The sequence below is a fragment of the Acanthaster planci genome, linkage group LG07, assembly GCF_054643075.1.
Source record: "Acanthaster planci isolate LZ-2023a linkage group LG07, COTS_SCS, whole genome shotgun sequence".
Taxonomy (NCBI): Eukaryota; Metazoa; Echinodermata; class Asteroidea; order Valvatida; family Acanthasteridae; genus Acanthaster; species Acanthaster planci.
In genome coordinates, this window is record NC_141783.1 from 16,504,127 (window position 1) to 16,529,251 (window position 25,125).

Here is a 25,125-nt window from a genome sequence, read left to right on the forward strand (position 1 = left end):
GTATTTTCTTTCTTTTACAAAGATTCCTAATTACAAATTTCTCCTGTTTGTAACATAATCACTGCTTCATGTTAACTTCCTAAGTTAACAAGAGAAAAATCAGTTTAGTTGTATAAGGGTATTCTTTAGTCAACTTGATGGCTCAGAAATATATCTGTCAATGTTACTTTCACAGCAAAGTCTCGCAGTTCAGTTTCACAGTGAGTCTGCAAGCTTAATGGTCTGGTGAGTCACCAGTGGTTGAAGTAAATTTCGTAAAACCAATTCTGAAGTTTCTGTTTCAACTACCTTTTCACCATTAATGACCCCTGTAAATTGGTGACGACTATATTTGCAGGCACAAGAATGGACATCAACATGATGACAATCTCCAAGAACCAGCTCTACTTCATGAAAATGTCGGCTTATTTTTTATCAATTTTATTTTACTTTTATCACGTTTATCAAGTTTCACAGAGTTTGTTGATGAGTAATCATAATATTTCAGACAAGTTCTCAGACACCACTGACTATCTGCTAGGCTAACAAAAAGAAAACATTATACGTTCAAAACGAGTTCAGATAGAAAATTCCACTTTCGTCTTCACTGATAATTACATTCCCAAAGAAGATGGGTAACACGTTTCAAAAATATATCACTGTTGTTATAAATCTATTAAAAAGCTACATTTACGAGGCTGGTCTTACCATAATATTCAGACATGCCAAGCGAATAAAAATGACAACATGATCTTAAAATGAGTTGATACCATAACATTCCTGCACATCTTTGCTTTGATAAAAATAAATGTGTGTTGCTCAACATGCTGGCAAGAACAATCTTTTGAATGCACTCAAAGCTGCATTTGTAAGCTCTCTAAGCTACACATTCTTAAGCATAACGTTCAGATTTGTTTTTAAACTGGCTTTTACATGTACAAGTTTTTTTTTTAAAGAATCAACATTACTTTTTAAAGTCTTCTATAGCTTTCATACACATTTAACTGTTCCTCCAAATTGTGCCAGTTGTAATGGTTTCAATTTTCTTCTATAATCTTGTTATAATATGTGCCTGTAGGGCATCATTGATCATTTTCATCAAGGTCATGCAATATAAACTTTTCATTACAGTTAAAATTACAATTCACATTTTCAATAAATTCAGCTTAAATGCATATGGATGTAAGACGTCAGAATATACAGTTGTGCTCCAAATTATTTATACCCTTTGGAAAATAACATACTTTTCTAAATTCTTTATTTGTAAAAGCTATTGTGTTGGCACTTCCACTATATCTTTTGTCTATTTGTTGCAACACACAAACCCACATGTGTGTTGACTAAACTTCATTTGCATACTAACAGATATGGCCTGGGTTTCTTTTTTTGCTCCTGGTCAAAATTATTCATGCCCCAGGTTTACACAGTCCAATGTCTTTTCTTAATGGTCAATAACATAGCCTTTGTTCTTGATGAAATGCCTCAAGACAGTTCCTGAAGGTGTCTATAAGCTTTCTGCATGTCTCCTGTGGGATGATGGCCCACTCTTCCTTGGCGAAGACATGGATTGGGTGGTCAGTCATTCAATGACCCGGGGGGGGAGGGTTACCCCCTGGAGACATGTTGCCATCTTTGTTTTAGGACTTGAAAGTGCCAATACTCCAGCAACTATAATAAGCAATCTTTCTTAGAGGGGAGAGTTGAGGGGTCTTTGATGAACGAAAAAAGGACATTCGTTTTCACACCTCCTCCTCTCTCAAAACCTGGATATGTTAAGATGGTTATCCTCCAACACTGGGGTTTTCTTCCAAAATCCAAAAAAATAAACATTTCTCAGGCTCTCTCCAAAAAATGAACATCATCAACAGAAATGAAAAGGCAAAAATTTACTGGTTGGCCTATGGCCCACAGCTCAGCCTACAAGACTCCAATGTTGTAGTCCGGTACATCTCAAACACCAAGTGTGTAAAATCTTAAGCAACGTGGGTGTGCGTGGGAAACTTGTATTAATCACAAAATAAGAGGTAATTGACTGAGCAGAAATTTACAACAGTGTATGACAAACAACTTTGACACTGTCCCTGACTCCACAGTGACTGTGGAATCTAAATGTGACCATCATTATTAAACCCAAAAGTGACTGGGATCAAACGATGGCAGACATTTTTAATCATAAATTTGAGTTGACACTTGATACTTACACTCACCAACACTCTTGCTCAGTGTCGCCCATTCAAACTCGCAACAAATGGTGTTCCTATCTGGAATGTCCGATCAGGTACACAAAATACTTTGTATAGTTTTTCAAATTTACACAGACATTTTTTGAAGGGAAGATTGAAGTATTAACTATCACATCTTTGGTATGCTTCCTAATTCAAGAATTTCTTTACTGAATACTGTACATTGTATTTTTCCTCTTGTTATTCTTTCGACTGATGCAGTGAGTGGTTTCACAAGAAAACCTTTTCACAATTGGCCAGCCTGTGAATACATTTTCACTTCTGTACAATCAAAAGTTCTGATATAAACATAACTTTCTTGCAAGAAGAAATTTCAGTTTTGGTAATCAGACTCTTAAATGATTAAAGTACCAGTACACATTTCTTTGGTCTCACAATACTAAAATGTACATGCTCCACTGGGATTTTTAATCAAACATTAAATAATAAGGCCTTTCATTCAATCAGTGGGTCAAAACCATTTTGTACATGAGGTTCAACTCATCAATGAGAGCTGACCCCGAGAGCTGGCTCGGCTGACCATGCCATTTCACACTTAGAGGGGATGAGCCACGTAGGATTAAACTGACGTTATTTGATAGTTTTCAACCGTCTTATAAACAGTAAGTTGGATTAACCCCTCTTTTATGTCATTAAATCAGCAAAACTTGGCATTTTCGGTGTGCTTTTTTAAGTCTCCTCCTGGGCTCTTCGCAAAAAAATATCGAAATCGGTCAATGAGGGCAGCAGACAAATCTTGGCAAAAAATGTGATGTCATAGACATTTCCAGACCAGAATGCATAGTTCTGGCAATAAAAGATGTAGTGGTACCCACCACTACATCTGACTCGAACCAGCCAGCCGACACCAGCAAGCTTGGTGGTCAAGTGGTTAAGATGTCTGCACTAGTAAACAGGAGGTCGTGGGTTCAAGTCCCACCCAGGTGCGCTTTTGAGTTTTCTCACAAGCCTTCGGGTCTACAGTGTTGTAATTTCCGTCAGGCAAGGCAAAAATCCAGAATTAGTTAGTGGTTTGTTGTCCATCCTCTGGGTCGCCGCCATGCCCGTGGCCAACGGCCTCGAGTTGCAAAATCTTTTCCTGAGTATCTTCTGGTTCGAACTGATAAGGCAATATTTCTCGTGCCTAATCAGCTCCTTCAATGTCGCTTTCTTCATCAAATGAATAAGACGAACATGACAACTGATCGCTGTCATGATCGGAAAAAGCATCAACGCTGGAATTATCATCGCTTGAGTCTGACATGAGGGCACAAGCTAACACGTACATGTACATGTCGACACGTCATTATGTAACAGTAAACAATCGCCGGATAAAGGACTCCATCCTATGACATCACGATTCTTGAGAATTTCTTCAGACAACTTTCAGTACCCGACGGCTGTTGTTTAGCTTTTGCTCTGAGAAGGGAGTGAGATAGGGTCGTGAAAACTATAATTTTTAACATATTTCCGCGCATTTTGAAATTATGCAGATGTGTTTTCTTATTATACGTATGTTTGTTTTATGTGTTGATGCAGGTTTTACAAAAAATCTTCCCAGCACGGCCCATCCCTTTAAGATCCCATGCTAAGCATAACGTGCTGCCGCAGAAATTATGTCTCAATCCATTGGCTTCCTCCTTGCTTGCATTCAATCCTTGCTAAGCTTTGTAATACACTGACCGTTGGCCCAGAATTGTCTGCTACAGCAAAAGAGATTCTTTGCTATCGAAGGAAGACAAAGTTGGGAAAAAATGGGCCCTGCAAGCAATGCACAAATTGCCTGCTGCTTATAGCTCATTAATCATTTGACTTGGTATACTGTTCAAATTATCTTTATCTGTCAAGGCCTTCAGACCATATTCACATTAGAACTTTCCAGCAACATAGGCAAAAATGACTACATGTACAACATGAAGCCCAGTATGCGGTTTTTTCCCCCTTTAAATTGAGGTAGCCCTTTGCATGCAGCTTGCTAAATCGTACTATGATTTACTAGGACAAGATTTTGATAAATTCGGATGAAAGAATCACTATGGGATCTTTCCACCAATACATCATAGCTTAGCTATGCAGAATTTTCTCTTTCAGTTCACAGGTTGGCCAAGACCTTGTTGAATGTCTCCAAGAAAATATCGGCATGGTGAGGTTGGAAGACAAGAGCTGGCCGAACTCGTATAGACTGTTTGCCACACAGTCCCACAATCACTCCTACAAAAGGAAGCCAGGAAAAAGAAATAAAATGAAACACATCAAGAGAGGAATAACAGCTTTTATACAAACATCTGAATAAATCCTTGTGGTCTGATTGGCAGGTCAATGATCATGTGACCTGCTGATCAGCACCACTTAAACGAATGTTTGCAATATCTAGTAAGCACAGTCGCCATTAATGGTGCCAGTGTTGTACTCGAGTCTATCTCAAGTCCTCTCATAAGATCAGCCACAAGTAACAGGGTGAACAGTGACAAAGGAATGCTTTTGTTGCAGTTCATTAGAACAGTTTGTGATTTGAATTCAGACTGGTGGTCTTGCAGGGGTCTAGCAGTCTGGACTTCAACACTGATACAAACAGACAAAACTGTGAGTGACACAGGAACAACTTTCAGGCGGCGCTGAAGCTTCTATAAAGAAACATTAATTAAACATGTCAAATGATAAGAACAATATGCAAGACACACAGGGGCATTGTTGACACCTGCTCATTGTCACGATTTTATGTAAAAATACTTGCACAAGAGTAGGACTTATTCAAATATTGCATAAAACAAATAATGATTGTTCCACATTTGTGCAGTGGACAGAATAATTTCATTCAGCTTGGCAATAGAACATTCAGTTCTTAATCACTCTTACCAGGCATGCATAAACATTTGTTATTTATATACTGATCCAGCATTCAAAATATACCGCACTTTGGATATTACTTCTCTCACACATGATTCAAAAAGACTTCCAAATTTATAAACACTTCAAACTGTCCTACTTATGGGCACAACTACCCATAATCCCATGGGGCTTGGCTAACTCTCTCATATGGAAACCACAGGAAGTAAAGGGTGTTGACAAACCCACCTTTCTCCCTGACAAGTTTCATGATCTTGGCGGCAGACTCCCCATCTTTACAGTCCACAGCAATGTGGGTTCCCATACCTCGAGCTCGGCTCAACTGCTCAGGGTACTTGCTCTACAACATAAGAACCGGTGGCAAAACAATCCAGGAATTAATGAAATCACATCAGATGACGTATAAACCCTTGGCGATTCCTATGACAGATTCATGGAGGACATGTACCCGGGACTCGTCCCCACAATTTACTGATCCCCCCCGAGGCTCGAACTTGGAGTTTGAATGTGTGAGGCGCCAAAGCAACCATGTGACACGGCCTGGCATTGGAGCAAATATCACCCTGCGTCTTTGATGCAGCAAGAAATGTGGCACAGTTCTGGAAAATATGACTCACAAGAGTCATGATTTATATGGTCCAACTTAGTAATGGACTATGGTGGAGGTATCTTACCATTCTGAAAAGTGAGAATGTTCAGCTGAAAATCTTACCCTACTTTGAGGTAAAACAAGGCATTTTTTGGACCCTCAGAATAGATAAGCAAACTCGAGGTAGTAAAAAAAACCAAAGATTCCATCTCTGTAAACTACAATTGTGCTGTGTTGAGGTGAAGTCAAATACCGCGCACACAATCTTTAAAATGGCTTTGAACTTTCCTCCTGGCAGGGAAATTAGGAGGTTATCTATAACTCCATGTACAAGTAGGCTTTCATGGGTAACATACAGCAAGGCTTGGGCAACAACGTAATACCACCTTGTGTCAAATGTACATGAGCATACATATGCACACAGAGAGTTACCGAAGGGAAACAGAGGCTCAGTAAATAAAGCTATCCAGCTCTTATTTACACATACAAATCAAGGTATCCACTCCGGGCGGAACAAAAGAGGACTTTTTTGGTACTCTCCGCATAGGCACACCATGAGGCGCACAAGTATATATGAGTTTGATGCGAAGCACGCTGAGTACGCGTAACTAATTTACTATGTATGTTCTTTGCATACACACAGAAAGCGTGCAAGAACCACTTGTCCTTCTTTTCGCCAATTGGGGGTGCACTTCAGCTTGGGGCGGGTTACCCTTTTGTTGAAGGAACCGTGTCACACATGATGCAATGAATGTGATGTGCATGCACAGATTTCTGCATCTTTAAGATACCAATGATGCGTTCAACTTTAATAGCTTACTCCTGCTACCAACCTGCAGGTCCTTGATGCCATCCATCAGGTACTGGCCAGAGTCCCTGGCCACGCCTACCAGATCCATCTCCTTGATGACCTTGACGATGGCAGCCAGCATCAAGAGTTTGGGCGGATCTCCCATCCAGGTGTTGAAGATCCTGCTGGGCTGTGGAGCGGAACAAAGCGTACATTGAGTTGGCACACAACCATCTGAGGCCTCTCCAGCCCCCATAAGCCGTGTCGAAATTAAAGTGGCTGCGTCTAGACTTGGCATAGATATGAGTGCTTATCTTAGTCACAGCCAGTTGATTTGGTAGCAGCTTTACACCACCCACTTGACATGTACCAACTAAAGCCTTGCACACCAGTGGTACTGATTCTACCCATCCAATTGCGACTGAATGTACACAAAATATGTACACAGCATGTGCACAAAAAAGAGAGCAAACTGTAACAATATTCAAGCACACAATATCACAGAAGCATGGACAATCATTCAATGTCAGAAATTTGTGCTCTCCCCCAGTAGGCAACTATCTTGTCTAAGGAGAATTCACTGTCATGAGATTTTGAAATCCTCTTCAATAAAGCTATTCACAGATGTTGGATACATTGCTAGTTGCAAACATCACGCATCATGTTAGCTGTCAGCAATATCTTGATTATAAAAGTTCAAAATTGGAGATTAAATTTGTTGGCAGCAGGGTGATGCAAATTTGAATATTAGGTTTTTCCCTACACTTACCTTATTTTTAGTAAGCACAACATACTCAATGACATTCAGGAAAAAATGTGCGGACCCACAACCTTATGCTTGATACTTTCTCAGATGGAGGAACTACTCAACCACTGGGTTGAGTTTAGGGCGGTTGAGTTTAGCCGAGTTTAGTTTTGGCACAGCACTGAAGACACAAAGGTTACTCAAAATCATGTCAGTGAAGGGTTAACCATATCCTGCCGGGGAGTCCGTTTTCAGGTACCTCGGGATGCCCAAAATTGGACAATAGAGCTGGCCTTGTAACAAAAGACCGTACTCGGAACTAAAGACAGAGATACTGGGAATTGCCAACATTTTTTCAGTTGTCAATTGCGGAAGAAATCCATCATTGTTTTGAGAGATTATACCACTGTTTGTGGCATTCAGTGTGAGCCGACTACCATCGGGGATAAAAGCGCTTCAGCACTCCAGAGATGAGCGATACAATACCGCTGCATGCTAATCTGGCCTGTACTGAAAAGACGCCAGAAGTGCACTGTGCCAGTTTCGGGAACAAAAGAAACTTATGTAACATCACACAAGCTGGGCTCTTTTTACAAGGCGGCAGGCCTGGCTGAAATACTCGGGCATCAATAGATTTTGTCTGTCAGATTAGAGTAGCCACCAGACAAACACTCCGTGGAGTTTAGGTGTTCAGGAAAAAAAGATAAGAATTTTGAAGATTTTTGAAAACCGAAGATATTAAAAAATCACCCTTATGTAGGCACTGCATTTTTAAAAGCACCCGGCAGGAAATAGTTACGCTCAATATGAAAAGTTCAAACGATGAAGATGATGCCCATTTGGTCTTCAAAAACTACCTGCTGATCGTCAAGGATCAATTCTCGTCCCAAGAACCACTCACCGCATCCACGGCAAACTCATCCTTGAAGTAGTAGCCGCCAGACAACATCTTCTTGCTGAAGGTGACAAAGTCTGGGGGCTCTGGTAGATTCCATGCTTCGTGGGCCCAGAAGTGGCCAGTGGTCCCACAGCCAGTCTGGACCTCGTCGATGATTAAGGCCACACCGTGCTGAAATCGAAACATGTTGATTTTTTGTCAGAGCTATTACCGGAGAATCTGCCATCCCCCTCGACAATATTTGACATGGAAATATGCAAAATTTCCAGCATCAAAACAAAAATGTTGTAGCAGTTTCTTTTACTGACTGGAATACGAAGCATTTATCACTTTACTTATTCATAAAAATTGATTACATTGGCCAAAAGTGGTCTCAAATCTCTCCTGACACTGTGACTTAACATGGACATAAACATCGCAGTCAACATTTAAGAAATAAAGACCTTGGCTTCATCATTGATGTGTACCTTTAACCCCCCAAGCGCCATGTTAAAGATGCCCCAAAATAAACTGCCAACAGTAACCTCTTCTACCCACGTCTCCCAAACTTAACGGCACGTGATGTATCCATGTCAGGACAAGGAACAGGACCAGTACCTCTTTGCATATCCTCTGGAGTTGATGGAAGAAGTCAGCGGTGGCGTGGTTGTCTCCCCCTTCCCCTTGGATGGGCTCCACAATGACTGCCGCTATGTCCTTACCCCGTACTTTGTTAGCCTCAATCAGTCTGATCACCTGTCAAAATTAGGGGCCGGAAAGAACACAAACTCTCTGAAACGTATTGTTGAATTATTTTTGAATGGAAAGAATAAGACTGACAGATGTGTACGTAATTTATTTGTTAACTGAAGAACGATTAAATCAAAGAGAATATAAAGCATCTTAATTATGCACAAAAAGCTTTTAAACTGCCATCATCTAATTGATTGGTTGCAGGTCAAGTGTCATTAAATTGTGTTTAATCGAACCGTGACTGTTTGACAGTTTGATAGAATATTGTACTCTGGGCACACCTGGGAGGCATGGTGCAGTTCTTCATGCAAGGAGAGACAGTAGCAGGTGATGCCCAGAAATGCAAAACGTTGTTCTGTCTTCTGACAGGCGAAGATATCTTTAAAGTTGTATGTAATGCTGTTGTTTCTAGCAGACAGAACAAGTTCAATATGCTGCAGGTGATTGAAGTGGTTTGCAAGGCACAGGAATGTTTAGTGAAGCAGTCACTACTTTGGAAGGTGACAACTTCATGTTGCCATGTTACCGAGTCCGCCTCGTCAGGATGAGGTAGAGAAGTCACGCAACCCGGTTGCGGCAACCATGATGCTGAAAATGACTAAAAGACACACACGCATCTTTCCCCATACCTCTTGCAGACACCTGCTTTCCTCAGCCTGATTCTCCGACCCAAAATCCTCCAGCGGGTAACTCAACCGAGGGAAGGGAGCGACGGGCCAATCCAAAGTAGGAATATCCAGACGGTACACTGGCTTGGAGTTGGTTAAGGACAAGCAACCTGATGGACAGTGAAACGGCAGTGAAAACAAAATAAGAGTGACTTTCACCCTTTGGGAGGCAAGCTTGTGCCTCGGTAAATAGAATGAGTGACAAAGGCAACAAGACAACAGACCATTTCAGAGAGCCTGGTGTTAATATTAAGCCGACTCATATCACATTATACAAATGACAACAGCTTATTGACACAGGAAATCCAAATTAAAAAACTTAGGACACCAGACGTTCCTTTGATTACATTTGAAAATATGGCTTATACACAAACATTTGTCTCTGCCATAAATTTTTTGAAGGGGAGGGGGAAGGTAAATTTTTTTTGTTTTCTTGTTTCTACTTTACCCAGAGAGCGTCCATGAAAGGATCCATTGAATGACAGCACTGTGTATGGTGGACACCCTGGTTCCTGGTATTTAAACACGGGGCATTAAAGATTAGATTAGAAAGAAACAACACTGAAGTATAGATTAGATTTCCGCAACTGATGCTTAAACCTACCAACATGTCAGAGTGTCAAACTGGAAGGACTCTTTCTTTTCAGATTCTCTGGTGACATGTTTTAATGATCAAAAGGAATGTTCTTCTGATTCCTACTTTAAAAACTCATACCTACATTAAGCACATCAATCGTTCCGGTTCTTTGAAATGGTATTTGTTGCTTTGATTTCAGAGGATGCATGTTGTGCATGCAGGAAGATCTTTGTTCAAATGTAACCTAAACTCCACTCCAAAATGAAGACATGCAATACACCACCAGATTAACGAGGTTGCAATGTAATTAACTACATACATGTACATCTTGAAATGAAAATTTAGAGACTGGTTTGACTTTCTTAGGAGATGATTATCAGTTTGTTACATCTGGTACTGCAAGGGCCCATGGCTCAGCAGAAAACACCGCTGAGCAAACACGAGAACCAGTCTAACTACAAGCAATAAATTCAACATGACCTTTTGGCTGGTAACATGTTTTTGCTCGGTAAATTTTCAAGCTCAGCAGACCTACGAAAAAAAATTAGTCCCTTGTCCAGTGTAATGTGCTTTACATGACACATTAGCCAGTATTCCACTGCAGAAGCAAACATGCTATGAACACAATTTCTGTGCTCAGCAGATATTTATACTAAGTGAAAACGTGCACCGAGCCAGTCTTCAGTGATATACTTTACATGACCCTTTGGCTGGTATTGCAAATATTGCTGAGCAAATTTACTGATGCAACTGCCAAGTTTTACCTTGCCAGTCACACTTGAGTCAATCTCTTCCTGTGTTGCTGGCCCTCCTCTTTTCTTTCGCTGAAGACAGAAATTTGCAAGTAATTTTTTTTTATTTCAAGGGAGAACATTTTTTCTTGACAGTAAAATTTGTAGATTTTTCTTGTTACATCCCGAGTGGTCCCCATAAAAACAGCGCTGCATGACAAAGAAAATCATTCCTGAGAATGCGATAGCAGAAACATTCACTTCTGTATAATGTGCACAAATGTGAATATGATTGTTACCGATCCTACTGTCATTTTCTGTTTTTTCCCTTGCTTTCTCTTTTCTTTGATACAATATTTGTGTGAACACGTTATTCTGAGGAATATTTCCAATGATTTGGTGATATCCTCTAGAATTTTGGAGACAAGTTACTCATGAACCAGAGGCCTACTGTCCATCATGACTGCCCTCTTTCTGTGCAACAAAAATGACCAGGTTTGCCCAATATGAGATTTCACCAGTTCGGCCATCATGCAAACTAAAACCTTTTTTCTTACCCGGTACCAGATGAACGCTTGCTTGATGGCATTCTCATTGGAGCAAGCCCCACACATCATGGGCTGTACGAGGTTTAGGCCTCTGGGCGCGCACTGTCAACGAATCGCAACAAATGGAGTTGAGCCAAGAAAAATCTGACCTGAAACCATCCAACAATGTTTTCTGAACAGACGATAGTCTATGTTCTTGCTAAATGTGAAGCTTTCGTGGAGTATGGGGTATAAGTCGTTCCATGAGGTTGGGGCACAATTTGTGACGGTGTCCTTGTTACATGGGTAACTCTTACCACCTGTCATGTCCTGTAGAGTAGGTCATTTACTCTGTCGAAAGGACACACACCTCTGTATTCAGCCTTGCAAGATGTATAATTTGGAATCCACATGCAGGGAAATAGCTGCTCATACGGAACTACGTAACAATTGACATCGTCACAAATTGTGCCCTAACCTCGTGGAATGACCCGTACACACGATGCATACAAGTTATCTTAAGGCACCAGCCTGTTTCTGTACTTTTTTCTTCTGCAATACTTGCATTCTGGAGACTATTAGACTTGTCCTGAGCTGTCAAGACAGAACTTTTTCAGAATGTCTATTTTATGGAGTACATCTAGCTGACTCAAGGATTAAGGTGTATTTCAACTTGGGTTTAAGAACAATCAGGATAAACTTGGGTACACATCCTTAAATGCAGGTTCAGGTTTCTCGTTGAACACAGACTTTATTTGGTGTCTAATTTCACTTTTCTCTTGATTTGAAATGAACAACATACTCATGAAGTACTCTGCAGTAACTCTTACATTTACATGTATAGCTTGTATCTAGACAGCTTTGTCAGTAGAGTAAAAGTTTTATCCTGCAGGCAATTTACACTGGAGGATCTTACTACTTGTAGCTTCGTGATTTCACCATTGGTCAATTTAGAAATAATTGAGGATAACGTACAGAATCTTAGAGATAGTTCCCAAGGTTTTATTGCTAGGGAAGATTTACAGAGCTGTAAGGCCCACTGACTTACCAACAGGAATGCCTCATCCAGCATGTTGGGAAATGCCTCCACTGGAAACATACCAAGTGCAGGCCTATTGGCCATGACGTGCTGTGATATAGGAAAAGGTCAAGTCATTAACTTTACTCATCTCATCGGAATAAAAACTGATGTAAATGTTATTATAACTTTTCGAACTGAATGTCGGTGGGAAAATATTTTGTACGATTTAGAGTTCATAGTTATTTTATTAATCCCAAAGGAAATTACATCTCTGCGTACAAGCCTCATTAAAAACATACAAAAATTAGCATTCTAAATATACATATACTAAATTTAATTAAATACAGAATAAATACATTACAAATCATTAAAAATCATCAATACCACATCTTATCAAAGTTCGCCTATTTCTGAATACTTTGTCATATAGGCACTTCGGAAATGTGGTAAATATTACATGTTAATGTTAAATTTGAAGAAAACTGTAAGAAACAGAATGAAGGACAAACTCAACGAGTATGCATTCCAGGGGCTTCACTCACCAAATTATCTGAATTCTTGAGAATATCAATTACAGCGGGATGGTTGTATCCTATGAACATGGGGAGAACAAAATTCAAAGGAACATAAAATTGACTGTCTTGATGAGTCTTGATGAGTCTTTCTGGATCAAAGGCAACAGTGCTTTTGTGGTTGCCTGGAACATATCAGCCATAGTTGGTATGTTTTGCCAAGAGTCTTTGTGAATCCAGACAAATCCTCCAGTGCATGGTCACAGGAAAAAAATTAGGTATTTGTAATTGTCAAGAGGCATGAAGCCCTATGTGACAGGGCTGGGCTCTACCATCAGTAAAATCCTCAAAACTTCAAGTTTTGGTCCTTCAAGATCCTCCAGTGGATCTTGTAGGGCCTATGGGCGCAAAGGCAAACTTCCGTTAACCTAACTAATCATCACCGTGCAAAGGTAAGTAAGACAACAAAATGCCATGCGGCAAAGCTTCCGCATATTGCCATGACTAGACAATATTTTGCACTTAGAGGTTACACTTCCTTACCAATGGGGATGGACGAAATCTGCATGAAAAGATCCAAGAGCCGGTTCCCATCAGCATCGACCACGTAATTCCCCAAGCTGGCTTTGAAGTCTACAAAGTAATTTACTGTACCGGAATTCTGCATCACAAGATTAATAAAACGGCCTAGGTTTTACTTTTCTTTGTCAATGTGTAGACAAAAAAAACCTGATACGTATTTTGGTCCTTTTTTGGGAGAAAACTTAACGGTTTAAGTTCTAATTTGAAGGTGAAAACAGCAGTCCATTTTCAAACCAGCCTATAGTTGTGCTTGTGTTGGCATGCATTATTTAAAAGAAAAAAATACACTAACTAATTTTGTTGTTATCTAATTATGTTCTTGAATTTTGCTTGGAACTCTCTAGAACCCTCTGAAATCATCCAGGAATTACTGTCAAACTCTCTGACTTTTTAGTGGACATCAATTAACGTGAAAGAAAAGAAAGATGCTGGGTGAAATCTCCCTTGATGCTGTTAATTGCTCCCCGAGAGGATTTTGAAGGATTTGGGAGGGTCAAGATTACAACATATCATTCATCAGCAATGTCTTCCCCACAAATATAGATCGTGTTGTCACCTGGACTTTAAACTGAACCACTTTCAGTGCGGTATCAGCCGTCAGACTAAGATGGCCGAGATGTTGTCATACAATTAGCTATCATTATCTGGCCATCATGGGATTTATCTATCAACAGATGTTTTGCACAATAGTTGCAGTGATGAGACTACAGACCTGCCAACATGCCGTACTCCTTCCTGAGGTCAGGCATTACAACACACTGGATTAAAATTTTAATTGAAATGAAGGCTCATTTAAATACCTTTTAATCTATTGTGTGGTAATGTCTGACCTCAGGAAGGAGTACGGCTAGGTTGGCAGGTCTGAGACTGTATAGACTTATTCTAATATTAACTTAACAACAGCTTTATTTTCAGATGGTACTGGTAGCCATGTCATCTAAAAACAAAGATGATTTCAATGGGCTATCTATCAGTAGTAATCTTACATATAAAAGTACACAACAATTTAAATGACACACAAGGACTAAAGATAATAATTTTTTTCAGAAAACTAATAATAACAGTAAGCATAAAAAAGATGACTTAAAAATAAATGGATCAGAAATCATGCCATGATAAAAATCTGTGCAGTGCATACTCATAAAAATCCCAAGAAAAAATGAATTTGAATAAGAATCAAATTGATTACGGTGCTGAAAACCCTAGACGTGAACCCGAACCCACCCCTACCCACCTACCTCGGTGTCAACACTGGATGAAAACCCACAGGAATAAGGTACAACATTAGAAGACAGGCATGCATTGTCCAATCAAAAATTACAATCAATGGCGAAGGTATCACAAAATATACAGGTTTTGTTTCAAACACTGGAGCAATCTCTGCTTAAATGTCTCACTCGCGGCGATGCCATCACTGTGATGGCACCTACACTAGTACGCGTATCCATGGAGTTGACATGTGCATGCATTCGGCAAATCATAGCATCTCATTAGTCCCATTGGCATGCAACACACATGTGCCACGACCACCTGTCCAACAGCACTGTACCATCGTAGCATTGGCTACTACCGGTAATTCATTTAAATTACAGGTACCAAAGCTACTTGTATATGCAGAGCACACTGGGATCCGGAGACTCACAGGGAATGCTTGTTTCAGCATAATAATCAGTATTTTATGGCAAAATGTTACGTTCTATATTACAATGCATTATAAACACATTATAATAGACATTCCCATAGGAATGTGCACAAATTTCTTTCCAACTTTACTGACCCGTAATTCAATATTCCCTAATCCGATCTCAACCAAACTTTGCATGTTTTCATTTTAGACCCTAACCCACCATCTCTCAAACTTTGGATGGTAAAATTTGGCCTCCTCCTGGTAGTTGGAGCATTAGGCCTAATGACCAATGTCTCCCTAAGGTTGAAAAATTTACAACAAAGTGTCTCCTAAATGACCTTTTGGGCTAATATATATACTACAGTAGACATTTCATTTTTATGACCCCCAAATGTCTGGATACTGTGTAATGATGTTTAATTTATTGATAGAATTGCTGCAGTCTCGAGGTTTCCAAGCAAAAACACTGTATCTGCCTTGAGCATAAGTATCCCTCTTCGGTTGACAAGAGTCATGTTGGCCAGGAGTGTTGTTTTGGTAGTGACGCGACCGTAACACATGCATTTCCTAGTCCTTTGTGAAGAAGTAAAGTTCAGTTCCGACCAAAGAAGCCTCCGTTGCTGAGATAATTGTGCCCTCTCTTGGTCTAGCTAAGGGCTCATTACACATGTATGTTCCAAGGTAGTCACTTTGCAATAAAATGTGACAAACTAAACAACTGCAGTTGTTGTGAAAACTTTGGTCTCTCCATGAGCAGAGCAGGATACAAGTATCCACAGGAATTTTAAAAGGCATGTTTCCATGAAAATGCAACAATTAACAAGTTTTATCAAGTCATGGCACCAACCCAAGGGCTGGAATTTAAACTTAAAATCAATTAATAGCATGGTCAAGACACTAGAAATCCTCAAACTCAAGTATTAAATTCTCATTTAATCACGTACTTAAATAGTAACAAACCACTGTGATTCTGAAAAATCTTTGCAGTAGATTTTGCTATTCCTAGGAAAAAAATACAAGACATGTAGCAATAAATGGCCGATTATAAATTCAAATCAGTACCGGTAAATAACTTATGACGAAAAAACATGTAAACCAAGGAAAAACAATCAAATCAACGATGACGGACGGTATACATACATGTACTGAGCAGGTTCATTCTTGTATATTTTGGTTAAGGAAAGAAGGATTTCACAGGATTTGAATTTATGCCCTTTACAGTGTCATGAAGCTTCAAACACTGAGCTTTTCCCACTCTATGCTGGCAGTCTGCCAATTCATCAATGTCTCTGTTCTGAAAGCTGTTAAAATTGAATGCCAGAAACCAAGTCTGTGACCCTGAAGCCCAATGCACAAATTTTAGTTTTGATATGTCCCCTCAGTAAACGCTTTGATTGTGAGCACTCACCATTCGGGAAATCCACTCTTCCTAATCCACTCGTTGGTAATGCGGTGCTGGGATTTTATTGATTTTTATGGCTTTCACTACGTCTTACCCTGACAGCTGGTCCGCTGAGGTAATTTGATTTGTCTGCATTAGGGACTTTACCGGTGAATCTCTCTCCATGATAATCTATCCCAGAGATGGCAAATCTTGGGAAATGCACTGTGGTTTTAAAGGGCCGTACATGAGACCGAGTACCCAAGTGCGCAACAAGTTTGTCCAGAACCAGTTCCGAATTGTGGGACCACTCATAATCAACATCACACATTACTTAGTAACCCTTAATTAAGGCTGTGAAAAAGTTTTTGTAGTGAAGTTTGAAATGAAAATCAGTACATGTGCATTTAAGTTAATGTTAATGATAGTTCATGCACTCTCATTCAGCATCAACAATGTAGACATAAGGACAGCAGTGCATTACTAACCATTTTATTATGTGTGAAAGTCAATAAGGAGCATTTCAGAGAAAACTGAATTAATGTAATTTTCAAGCTGCCCCCTTCTCATTTTTTCTTAATATTTGAGAATATGTTACAGGTGCCTGACTGCCTAGGATTCCCTTTATGACATACCCATTTCCCTGTGCTAGCCATAAATGCACAACCCCGGGGTTACATTAAAAGAGTAGTTTTCATTCCATGCAATCCTGCTAAACCACCATTTTAAAAGTTGTAGGTATTAAAACCTATGCCATTGAAAATCCACATGTTAAACTCTCTGATGGTCCACAGATTCCGTCATGTTGGTATTCACCTTTGTGATGTCGTCCAAATTCTTTATAAGTTCCTAAAATAGAGAACGAAAAGAGATAACAGTGAATTACTAGCCTAACACCATCAGAGCATGAGTTAAACCTTCAGAAACCGGTTTACAGTACAGACTACAATTGTCAAAAGAAATCTTTGGACTGACCTTTTCACCAAAGGGACAACTAATCAATGGTGTTCAATAATGCTCCAGGCAACTTGATAATTCCTCATTACAAAACCGCAAGGTAAAGGCTAACAAAGGAACATCATTGTATTGCATTGCGCAAAAGGGTCAAAGGCATGGTGAAGCCCCAGGTAATAAGATTCAAATAACACCTGCAGGACTTACTCTTGGCAAGCAGCAGCCATCTTGGAAGTATTAAGTTTTAATCAAGTAGCAATTAGCTACTAGTGCATATTCCGGTGGAACTGAAGCATGCACCTCCAAGATGGCCATCGTGCAAAGCCTCTATATCCTACTTACTCTATTTCCAATATACTTTAAAATTGGCAGGAAGTAAAATCCACAGCCCAGTTAGTCAAAATGTATTTGGGGGTATACAGGAAAAAAGTTTAAAGATGGATCTGCTTCAGTTCAATGAATTAGGTAAAATATTGATGAATTATTACCAATGATCTTGGGCCTGGAATGGGCGTCTTGACGCATGGTTCATCATACTCATTGGGCACAAGTTTTTTGACTGCAGCATTCACGGAACTTGTACCAAATCCTACAAAAATGTAACGAAAATAACAGGACAGTGTTTAAAATGGTTTAAATGCAATGGTACATGTAATTCAAAGCAAACATATGCTACTATGGTATATGTTCAAACTGACATTACACCCTGGCTTATTTGAGTTATTGGTTGAGAAAGAGGGCTGGCAGACATGGGGCGTGTAACATCAATCAGGCCTCACAAAACACTCTATACTCATTCCTTCCTGTATCATGTATGTTTATTCACTTAAAGGATCCAGAATTGAATTTTTCTTCGAATCACTTTTTGTGTATCTCTGTGCTCTTCTTTCATGTATGAAGACTGTTTGACATCTTTTTTGAGTTTTTTTGAGTACGTGAACTGAACGGTGCACTTTTTCAAACATTAAAAATTGACCAAGCCTTTCTGTACAAGTGAGGGCGCTTTTGCTTTGATGTAAATCCAAGAAGACATGGTTCAGGATGCATGTTTCCATGTTCAAATTGTGAACCCCAAATTTGCTATCTGGGAACATTTCTGTGAAAAGGATTTTAGCTGGATTATTGCTATATACTTACACAGCAATAAATTGCAAAAGAAAATGAAATCTGCCATAACAGTGGTTAAAAAAAATCTAGAAATTTTCTGTGCACAAATCAGTGCAACATTGAGATTCGGTGCCTTGGATGACATCATAGTTCTACTCATGAATAGGCATTAGCATAAAAACCAAATAAGCATCAAAATATTGGTTAAAATTGCAAAACAAACATGTAAAATCAGGTTAATTGAAACCCCAAGAAGCAATTTCAAGGGTTTTCAATAAAATTTATAAAAATTGTTCTATTTCCTGGTTCCTTTAAGTTTTATCCTTAGAATTTCATGCCGTAATATCAACCTGCATACTGCGCAGTTGCACGGTCCAATCAGAGATGTGAATGGCAGTCAGATGTAATCCTGGTTCATGGCAATATCGAATATATTAGGTAAAGGCTGTCGTTGGACAGCTACCAGTAGCGCTTTAATTTGAATTCATTGTCCCATTGTCAGGTCACGGGCCTATCGTAAATGGTGATAGTGCCTTGCGGTCTGGTACACAAAAGCTAGAGGCCTCATCGCATGCCTGCACTGGTTTGCATGTGTGTGGCATGGTGGATGTACAAGTTATTTTCAGTTGAATGTGCATAAAAGTTAAGTGCCATGGGTGGTATGCATTTCAGGGTTTTTCCCAATCTTGACTCCATCTCTATTTCAGGCTTTGTCTCTGACAGTGGAAGCACTTTTCAGCCTCAATATTCAAAAAATGCTTCCATCTTTAGATCAATGACATAAGTCAATTTGATGTTCCCGCAACAAACATGACTTTTTTACTTTGAGCTTAAAACTCCACAGTGGAGGCCGGCGGGAACACAGGAACCCAAACAAATGTACTTAATATCTGCGATCTGGGAAACCCCCCCCTTTAGTGTGCCCGCACCATAGCCCAGGGAATCAGTTAACGAGCAAGTTTGGTATATCAAAAGGAAAGGTCATTTAAGAACAAAGGCATGCGTACAAGTCGAATTGGGGTATACATATGACTGTACTAATAGGGCAAACTTTGAGCGCACATTTCTGTTCCCCTATGACCTTTGTCCCCAAAATATCACTGGAAAGACATTCCTAGCTCTGTGGTAACAGACAGACACAGTGTGCAGATTCTCTGTAATTCTTGTGAATTCTCTGACAGTGCTCATTAAGAGTTAAGTTATTAATCTCATCACATAGCTTCAAAACCTTGACAAGTGTACATACCTCGGAGCACACTCCCATGGACATGACCAATCAATAATCTACATCTTGCTGGACCAAGTCCATAGGAGGTCAACCTCTGCATCCAAGCCATGATGAGTATACTAGAAGATCAAACCAACCACCTTGCAAAGTGAAAGAAATGGGTGATTTATAATCAAAACTTCACATTAAATGCAGAGTGTCTTTTTGCAAACTTGCAAAAAGTTGGTTTGACACAATCTCTGGAGGTGCCTTTTAAAAAGACAGCAAAAAACATTGAGCAGAATGCTGGAATTGCACTTTGGACATTTAGGGCATGTTATATTCGACCTCTGGGAATAAATTGGCTTTAATATACATATTTAGAACAAAGACATACAAATATAACGGACTATGGTATTTAACTGATTTGGTAATGCTCTTGTTGGGATTGCTTAGAATATCCATCAAGGGGTTTCTTTATACCACTTCAGCAATGGATAAATGACAAATGTTCAGCTCATCTTGCGTACATCTAATCATCAATTTTCATTTCAGCACTACGTGTATGTCTTGCTCACTTCTTCAACAGGAATTCTGAGAGAAAATTTCACCCTTAACCAGTTCAGGGTTAAATTTCATTTTTAAAGCCATGCTGCCATTGGTCCAGTGATCAGAAAAAATCAAGGACAGATCCAGAACCAACATTTTGACCGAATATTTCGGCTCTAATCTTATTTTTTTGGGGGGGAGGGAGATGGCAGTTCCCCCCTCCCCTCCCCCCAAAATCAACCCTTAGTAGAATGACTGTATGTATGAGATCACCACAGGTCTTTTCACATAGACCTACATGTATCTGTTGCCTTTTAATTACCTTCCAGTGACTCCCCACCACATGCATGGCTGACTGTCAACAGAGGTTTTGCATGACAGCCATCTTTAAGGTAACTACTTGTTAGGGGGGGAATACTTGTACAAAAGGTCTACGCATGTGTATACCCCTGTGGAGCAAAAGCTCTGATTTTTTACCAGAAAGACTGCTGCTATGCAATACCACAATACGTTGTTTACTGCACACCAAAACACCACATTTACTGTACTAGAACTATTGGGGTGAATGTACATTTTGAGGTAAAAGCAGTTGCTAATCAATAAATGGTAGGCAATGTTTGTTATTAAAAGGTCTGTTTCATGTTACCATGGCAACACCAACTTGTTGTTTCTTGAGGTACATGTAATAAAGACTTGTCATTCAGGTTACAGTACTTTACCAAGCATGTGTGTAACTGGTATGCTAATTTGCTTTGGAATTTACTCTTACAAGCTACATGTATGAGTGACATGCATACTTCCAAAAGAAACAGTATTTTATCAAAATTAAACTTCAAAACAGGGTTTGCGAACAAGATTCATGCATGGACATCACTTGACACCCTGGGCACAAACCCTACCAGACTGGTATGAAATTTTTGAAGTATTTTCTAAGTAAACACTTTCATATTTCACCTGCTAAATTGGACATTTTAGGACACGTCACCAGTATCTAATGGTTGATATATACATGTACCACTTTAGGCTAGATCAGTGATGTTGTATATGGAACTCTTACCAGGGTTCTGTTTAAAAACACTTACTGGTACTTCATATAACTTCTTGTTGTGAGTGTTGTTTGTTATGTTTGTTTGTTTGCTTTCTGATATTTTTTAAATACATAACAAGCAGAATAAACACTGGGAAAAAAAGAGACTAAGACAACCAGAGTTGCGGTAAATTGTAGAGTCCCGAGCTGCATACATGTGCATATTTACTGGTCCAATCCAGAGTGTAAAGATGCACAAAAAGCGAGTGTAGGAAAAGATTCACTGTGCAGATCTTTTAACGAATAGATTCAAGTTGTTCAACAAATCGTTAAAAAAAACAGCATACTCATAGTCCGTAAACTTCTCTGGAAACTATAAATAAAGAAAAAAAACAGCAGTGCTTCATCGTCTGATCACCAAGGGTGAGTGAGAAATTATGCTCAAACTGTAGGACTGATGACTTCGACTGACATGACTGATTAGGCAGGTTTTTTTTGTTCTTCCTCTATTCATTTTGTTAGAATTTACTGCACCATGACATATTCAATTACTATTGAATTCGACCATATGGCACTAGGCCAGGAATATATAAAAACTGAAGTGATGATGACTCATGTACAAAAAGATGCCTGCTGGGCGCATCCATGTCAGTGCACAAACCTACGTAAAGCTCAGAATTTTGTACGGCTTTTGTATAGCTATTTACATATCTGCATCTGTATTCAGTTAGGCCCTTTTGCCAGGAAGCATGATCACAGCAGAAAAATGTTCCTGGCAAAAGGGCGTAAGAAACACACTGTCTTTATTTAGTAAAATTGGATATAATTTACAACAAAATCAACCTGGGCTGTACAAAAAGCAACTTTTGAACAATTTATTAAAGGACTTCAGCATTTTATACAAATTTTTTGCCAAGAAATCTTCATATTTCATTAAAATACAATAGTTGCATACTTTCATCCTTTTGCCGGGAAAAGTTTTTTGCAGTGATCATGCTTCCCGGCAAAAAGGGCCTAAGCGCTTACGCCCTTCTGCCGGGCACACGACGATTTGTGATCCTCTTCTAGCCAAGAACGTTCTCTTTCAAAATGTGTTATTAGTTTGGACTAAATTGCTGTCTAACACCCAAAAAATAAATCGGAGAGAACAATGAGTCAGAGAGCTTCGGAGTCAGGTGGTGGCGGCTTCACAAGGGGACACCATTTTTCGAAATAATCCTCAAAAACCTTTGACTTTTCAGTTCGCTTCCCCTTCTGATAAATGCCCTCTAAGTTGCTTTTATGCAATGTTCTGAGCTTTCGACTGATACCAAAGTTTTCAAATTTTCACAGGTAATTTCACTGATAAAACGTGTCAAAATCACACAACTTAATGCCACCAATTTTCATAGGAAAACTGACAAAAATTGTCACGAAAATCGTAAAAAAAGCCCATTACGGAGGAGAGGTACATAAAAGTAGTGTAGTCCACAAATCATTTGGGAGTAAATTTGATTGAGAAAATGCAGTCTCAGACGAAATAACTGGGCACATTCAAAATCCCATAGCGTTATAAACAGTAAAACTTGGACCTGGGAATCATACGGATCCGGAGTGTGGCTTGTTGGGGGTATATCTTTTTTAACATGGTCTATTTTGCAAGCATAGACAATCTTAATGGCGTGTTGTGCATGTATACAAGCACACACGTATATTTTTTCTGTTTTTATACAGTTAAATTTTTTTATGAGTGACACATACATGTAAAATAGACAAACTCCACAACTTTTTCCTTTCATTTTGGAAATCCTTGATATAAATGTAATAAACTTAAACAATCACATAATGGAAATTTACGCAGCTAGACCTAATAAGGGAAGTATTTGGATTTGTTTTCACTTTTAAGTTTTCAATCACACCACTTCAAAATTATTTGCACAACAGTATATCTATGTACAAAACACTTCAACGGAGGTTAGTTGGTCTTGAAATTCATAAGATGTGGCCATTTATTGGCCGTAAAGGTCATTCTAGCATGACTGACAGTATTTACAGGCCATCGTTTTGGTGATGGTAGGTCTATGCTGGGAAACTAATAAAAGGATGTCAGTTTAATTCTATTCAAAGGAATAAATGTGAACGAAACGTACGCGACAGACACATACATGTATGTCCTTAGCAGTATATTTCAAACCTTTATGACTCCACTACATTACAAGCTATGAAGGTGATTTATCACACCAACGAACTTCTCTTGAGCTGCTCTTTCCAACCATACTAGACTTGTGGTTATTGCTGGAAAAAAATAAAATCCATCATCTTCCCTGCAGTTGTAGAAGTTAGGCTACGCTTACTTCCAGAACTGTTAGGTTTACACAAACCTTCTAGATAGCCATGTACTAACTCCCATAAACACCAAATTTCATACATGCCTTCCTGGTGAAGCTAAATGTCAGATGGGGAGGTCTATTCACCTTATATTCTTAAGCATTTTGCTCATCCACACTACAGAAAATCAGCATCACTTAGCATACACTCTCAATACCTGTCAATTGTTTGACAGCTTTTTCTTTTGTTTTCTTGACCCTCGTCCAAATGAAAGCTGGGCTATGATTGGTCACTGGAATGGAAGCAAATTGGACCAAAGTGTGCTTTCATCAGTGGGTGACAGGAAAACAAAAGGGAAAGACAGGAGCTGTGTTGGGATTGGTCAAGCTGTCAAACAGCTGAAAGTTACTGAGAGTACATACATGCTCAGAGATGCTGCTGATTTTCTGTAGTGTGGATGGGCCAAATCATATGCTCCAGAATTTCACCATTTTATTGAGGATATAAGGTGAATGGACCTCCCCATCTGACATCAAACTTCACCAGGAAGGCATGTTGCACAAATTGGTCTGATGGAAGAGTAAGTTGTCACAATCAGAACAGCCAAAAATGGGAGTTAGTATGCCTACATGGCTATCTCCAAGGTTTGTATAATGATAAACCTTCCAATTCTGGAAGTAGGCTACGCTTATAAGGAACAAACAATCGGCAACACCAAAGTTAAAGCACGAGCTTAGGAGTACGACAACTGAAAATGACAAGGATCTGTGTGTCACTGTCAGATTAATAATGGGCCTACCGCGATAAAGTAGCGTGCACAAAAGTATACTGACGTCCCGACCGGACAGTGGACCTTGTTCAGAGCCCTTCTCTTGGGCTCGTACTATGGACCGGGAACCGACCACCAACACTGCTCAGCCCGCGGGAGCTCCTTCTGCTGTTGTGTTGAAGTTCTGTAGGTCTTGCATGTACATGTAGCCTAATGCGAGACTTTTGTTGCAGTCTGTCCTTGTAGGCTACTGCATAGGCGAAAGGGCTTGGCTCCACGCTCTCGTCACGAATGCTATTGATCCTCGGACTTGAATCCTGACAAGGCATGGGAGATCTTTTGACCCGCTGCACTTTCGACTGTTTACACAAGTCCCAGTCCTAATGCCGCGCCCCTGGAGTTGCGGGCTGAATATAACCGGCATGATCATAGAGCAAGAACAGAGACGAACACACGCTGCACGATATTTGTACACAATATCATGGTTCTGTTTCACAGCGCCCTCTGTCTTTTGAAAAACGCTACGGGCGGGACGTCAGATCATGCTTACGATCTCAAAGCATAGAATAATTTTTTCACTCCTGAAGTTGGTCTCGAACTTTGCCACATCCACGAAACTCAGCATTTCTAAGGGGGTAGTAAGATTATAAAGTCGTCAAATTCTTTTTTCATTTTGACTAGATTCCTTTCAATTAATGTGTCGAAACACTGAAAATATGTATTTCATTGACCTTTGGCTGTGTCAAAACTGGCAGTAACAAACTCACGTCAGTTGCA

General features: G+C 39.6%; 1 protein-coding gene across 1 annotated transcript; it reads right to left on the bottom strand.

Annotated features, from left to right (window-relative positions):
- Positions 1-404: 404 nt before the first annotated feature.
- Positions 405-24,789, bottom strand: LOC110980372 (4-aminobutyrate aminotransferase, mitochondrial-like). Its single transcript, XM_022236992.2, has 16 exons — positions 24,379-24,789; positions 19,736-19,857; positions 17,871-17,971; positions 17,245-17,277; positions 13,382-13,499; positions 12,869-12,918; positions 12,354-12,434; positions 11,336-11,428; positions 10,812-10,871; positions 9,919-9,982; positions 9,432-9,580; positions 8,668-8,805; positions 8,074-8,241; positions 6,471-6,617; positions 5,277-5,388; positions 405-4,412 (listed from the first exon to the last, which is right to left on the bottom strand). The coding sequence occupies exons 2-16, from the start codon at positions 19,824-19,826 to the stop codon at positions 4,294-4,296; spliced, it is 1,524 nt and encodes a 507-aa protein (XP_022092684.1). The 5' UTR covers positions 19,827-19,857; positions 24,379-24,789; the 3' UTR covers positions 405-4,293.
- Between the last annotated feature and the right edge of the window lie 336 nt (positions 24,790-25,125).